Raw genomic sequence first — 4877 nt, forward strand, 5'->3', positions numbered from 1 at the left:
CTAAAATTACTTCAACGGAAGGTTTCCAGATGGATATGCGGAGCAAATCCATCTGGCGGAGTCAGGTTATCTGCAGGCCCTCTGCTGGTTTAGCGCCGCTAATTCCTCCAAAATGTCTGGATGGAATCTCATATTTCCCGTGTTAATGAACAGATTGACTGGGGGCTTTGTCCCGTACGTATGATAACTTCTTTCAGACCGTTTAGATGCACATACTCTCAACTTCAACCCACCAGGGATTACTGACTGATTAGCTGTTAGCAAGGTCCCGGGGCTTATCACTGGGGGTAGACAATAGAGATACAGCATCTCACCCGGTCTGCAAAGACAAATGACACCAGTTGCACACAATTTCCACTCTACCCAATATTTCAATATTTAAGGATAAAAAAAACAAAGTCCTGAGAAGATAAGATTTTGTCTCTGCCATCATGCTGGAAGGCTTGAGGTCCGAAGCGTCTAGTATGTGATGTCATCAGTCAGGTCAGAGCCTCTCTGTAAGAAAATGAAGAAATAGAAAACTGATGATCCAGGTGAGAATTTAAGGTGGAATCAGAGTCTTAACAAACTGCTGTAGATCCAATGTGCCAAAGGTGAACTGTTTCTGTGGAGCTATAATACAAAACTTACTTCCTATTTGAAAAAGATTAAGAATTTTCTTTGTTTCATGGACACAGATGGGACTTTGATCTATTTTTGTTTTTTCCCGATGGTTCAGGCCGCTCCCAGAGGACTGTGGAGGTACAGAGGATGCTGAGAGTCAAGCAGGAGGTGGATCTGAGTCAGGTAAAAATATATATAAGATTTAAAATATAAATGTATGATTGAAGCATTTTCCAAACAATGTTTTATCAATTTAGGAGTAGTTTCCATTTTCTAACACTCATATGGGACACTAAGGTAAAACAAAAACTAAGGAAACTAAGATGAGATTTTTTTTATGGAACTAAATAGTTATCAGCAGCTTTCCATTGCATGCCTTTTTAAAATTATATCGTATATTTATAGTTTTGCTTAGAGCTTATATTAAAACATAATTACTTGAGCCACAAGCTTTTTCCAGAAAATGATGCTGCAGCTTGTTTATGTGAGATTGACTGGTAAGCTTTAACCTCCTGATTTGTTCCCAGTTAATTAAACTGGTTATGTTTGTTTTAAATAGCTCTGACTCCTCTATTTAAAGACAAAATTATCTAATTCAACTAATCTAGTTTTATTTTTTTTTCCCGTTCTGCACAATGGTACATTTAGATTTTTTAAATGTTATGAACAAAGACAGTTTAACTTGCAGAAACAATCCTAAAATGGAAATTAGTATCACGCCGAGATGATTGGGTCGGCACCAACCATTTATTTATATATCAAACTTACCCTGTCTGCTAATTGCCCACAGGATTTTAGAATTAGATAAAAAATGACAGTTTTATTCACAATATTCGATATGAAATCAGCATTATTATAGTATTATTATTATAAATCGTCCTTTGTTTTTAGTCTTAATAAGTGTATTCTGAGAATTTGTAACATCTATAAAACTTAACAACTAAACTGGATTATTGGGGTCTATAAAAAGTGCAAATATACAGAAATATTTACTAATATTATATAAAATGTATTTATTTATATATAATTTATGTATATTATATATGTAAGCTATATAAATACATTTAACTCATGTTGATTTTCATAAAAATAAAATCATTAAACCTCTCTAGATCAATAAATAAATTAAATAAATAAAGTAATGGACTTTACTCCCCCATGAGTCAGATTTACTTGCCGCATGTTTAAATAATTAGCTCCAAACCTAATGCAGCCAGCATCATACATAATTGTAATTAATTCATAAAAATATTCAGGACTGAAAAATAACCTGATCAAAATATTTTAACACCTCAAAATCCTTTTTTTTTCCAATAAACTTACAATATGGTGTATCTTCTGTTCTGCTGGTGAATTTTGGGTCTAACTGAACATTTCCTGCATCAATATAATATAGCAGGATTCTAAATGAACAAAAAATAACTTTTCCAACAATTATTGCAACTTTCCCAAATCTCTCCTACTTTTTTTTGACCAGATTCTCTTTTACGAGGTGAAAAACACATTTTTGGCCATTTTCGCACAGTTGGCTAATTTCATAATCAAACATACAGTTCTAATTATGATGCTTATTTATAACATCTGAGGTTTCTTCTTGGTTTTCAAATGCATTTCAAGCCTAGGCTCAAATTTCTTTCTTTTTTAATTTAAATTGCAAATGAATCAGACATAGTAGCAGTTGCCATATTGGTTCCTCTAGACAAATATTCTTTTAAGTCAGAGCATTAGTCTGGTAGTAAAACTTTGCATTTGGACCCAATAACTTTAGGGCTTTTCTTTATTTATTTTAGTTATGTATTCTCCAGCTAAAAGTGCTTCTCAATCCCTCAAGTCTTATTCTCAGGTGTGTCTGTAAGTTGAGAGAGTCAAATGCAGGACTCAGTAAATGCTCACAGGAAAAGTCCTGTCAGCCTGGAATAACCAATGGATCATTATCTATACCTAAAACTAAAGCGTTCGCAGTGATTTAATGAATTTAGATATCAATCACTGAGTCTGGGAGCGGCCATTTTTGCCCAAATATAGTAGCCCCTCCCTCCTGCCATCTTCCAGCAGTGACGTCACGGTGCGGTAAGCCTAGCGCCATTCTCCCCGCTTTCCAAGCTAAATCAATGGGAACTACTAGACACATCTGCAATCAACAGCAATTATTGAAGATTTCCAGAGGACTTCACCATTGAAATTCACCAGAGCTATAGTGAAACTGACAATGCCCACGTGCATGGCAGCTGGATGCTGGAATACATCGGGTAAAAGTGGAAAAAAAGAGTTATTCCACCTTTCTGATTCCTGATCCTCCACGGACGGGTTGGTCGTTGGATCGCCAACTTGAAGAGGGAGGATTTGCCATCGAACTTCTGGCCAGAGAAAAAACCCGCAATATGTAGCCAACATTTGGAAGAAGAATGTTTTCAAGATGACTTGGATAATAGCGCGTTGTGACAAACACCAGATACAGCACTGGGACTTGATCAACAGCCGATACCGCACCGTGACGTCACAAACCAGTAGGTGGCAGTAGTGTTCTTTGACAAACATGGATGCCTCCAGTAAAGCACATTCACATGAAAATTACTCTGAATTAAAAACACGGATCATTTATTGAACAGGATGGAATCATTTAATGTTTAAAGTGCTTTCAGAAGTTTGAATATAACTGGACTTTTCCATTAAAACATCCAAAGCTGTTAAAGTTAAGGTAATGAAAGCAGATTCTCAGTGACTGGGTTCTGATCCACTACTCTCGTCCTGCTCAGCCTTAGCCCCATCCAGTGACCTCACATCGTCAGCTGCTGGTGGATTTGGGGGCAAGAAGCGTCTAGCAGCTCCATCTCTTAGTCTCACTCTGAGCCAGCGAGATCCTCATGACCCAAACAACGACAGCTTCTCAGCTGCAGCGCTATCAGGGACTCCAGACGAGACACCATCACTCGACATCAACTTGGAGGCTCTGGAGACGCCATCGGACAGCGAGACAGGAACACTGCCGGACAGTATGTACGACCTAGAGTGGGAAGGTGAGACACTAGGAAGTGAATCTAAAATAGCTAGGCTAATGTTCAGAGTTGACCTCTCAACTCTTTCTGACAGATGACCTTCCAAGGATGGGGAAGGGCAGATCTACGGGCATTGCGGGAACCCCCGTGGAACCAAGCGAAGGTCTGATGGAGCTTGATCAGTTGGATGAACAGGGACGCCGCTGGAGGAGGTTCTCTATCTCTGGGCACGAGTACCATGTCAACATGAGCGTGCTGGAGCCGTACCTGCAGGTTCTATCACACGGAGGTTAGAGGGTGACACCTTCACATATAACACACCTGCAAATTACCTGTAACATATGAATAAACAGAGGAAACAGGACACAGTGTTGAAGTATAGATCTTCAAAAACGTTTAAAGCAGGTGTCGGGTTCATAAAATGTAGGTTTTTTCTTATGAAGAACTGAAATACACAATTTATGGATGCAATTCCTGCAGGAAGGAGAGACAGTTGAACCCCAGATTCAAACACACTGTCTCCCACTGGACCTCCTCTGCAGAGCATTTATTAACAGAACATAACGCATGGTTACAAACAGAGTATTGTTCTGACAGAACAATTGATCAGTTCATGAAGACAGGATGCTCGATCAGAATGACAAGGCAGGACGGTCCCCTGACTGAATCATGACACAGGAGTGGAGCATCGCCTTGCAAAAATGTTTCATAAACACATAAATTTAATAATCATCATTGAATAAACCTAACAGCAGGAAAGACAACTGTAGTTCACTTTAGTAATAAAATGCAATACACGTATGACACATCTAACACAACTGTAACATAGATGTAGCATAAAAAGCACTCAAACAATGCAGCAGCGCATAAAACACACGTGTAACACTCATACTTGTGATCTTCCACTGATTAGAGGCTTGGTAGCAGGGGTCCAGACTTTCTTCACCCCAGACACCTCCTCCAGCTCCTCTAGGACAAAACCTGAGGTGCGCCATTCCCAGCCCAGAGACATAGTTCCTCCAACTGTTCCTGGGCGTCCTCCAGAAGGAACGTGCCTGGAACGCCTGCTCATCCATCCAAAACAAATGTGTGAACCGCTTCAACTGACTCCTATTGAGAAGTGGCTCTACTCTGACCCTCTGCTAGATGGCTGAGCTCTTTATCTTAGCTCTAGGAGAGAGTCAGGCCTCCCAGTGGAGGGAGCTTATTTTAGTCAGTTGTATCCAAGATCCTGTCTTTTGGTCGTGATGCAAATTTCAGCTCTCTCTTAAAAACAAA

General features: G+C 39.3%; 1 protein-coding gene across 3 annotated transcripts in view; it reads left to right on the forward strand.

The window, feature by feature from the left end:
* LOC107095255 (bcl-2/adenovirus E1B 19 kDa-interacting protein 2-like protein) overlaps positions 1 to 4877 on the forward strand; it is a 16929-nt gene that overhangs the window by 5873 nt on the left and 6179 nt on the right. For all 3 annotated transcript variants that reach the window (XM_015391271.1, XM_015391269.1, XM_015391270.1), the window contains exons 3-5: positions 719 to 786; positions 3360 to 3620; positions 3694 to 3888. In XM_015391271.1, the coding sequence (XP_015246757.1) occupies positions 719 to 786; positions 3360 to 3620; positions 3694 to 3888 (524 nt within the window). The remainder of the gene's footprint in view (positions 1 to 718; positions 787 to 3359; positions 3621 to 3693; positions 3889 to 4877) is intronic.

Source organism: Cyprinodon variegatus, unplaced genomic scaffold (assembly GCF_000732505.1).
Source record: "Cyprinodon variegatus isolate N-32 unplaced genomic scaffold, C_variegatus-1.0 Scaffold534, whole genome shotgun sequence".
NCBI lineage: Eukaryota > Metazoa > Chordata > Actinopteri > Cyprinodontiformes > Cyprinodontidae > Cyprinodon > Cyprinodon variegatus.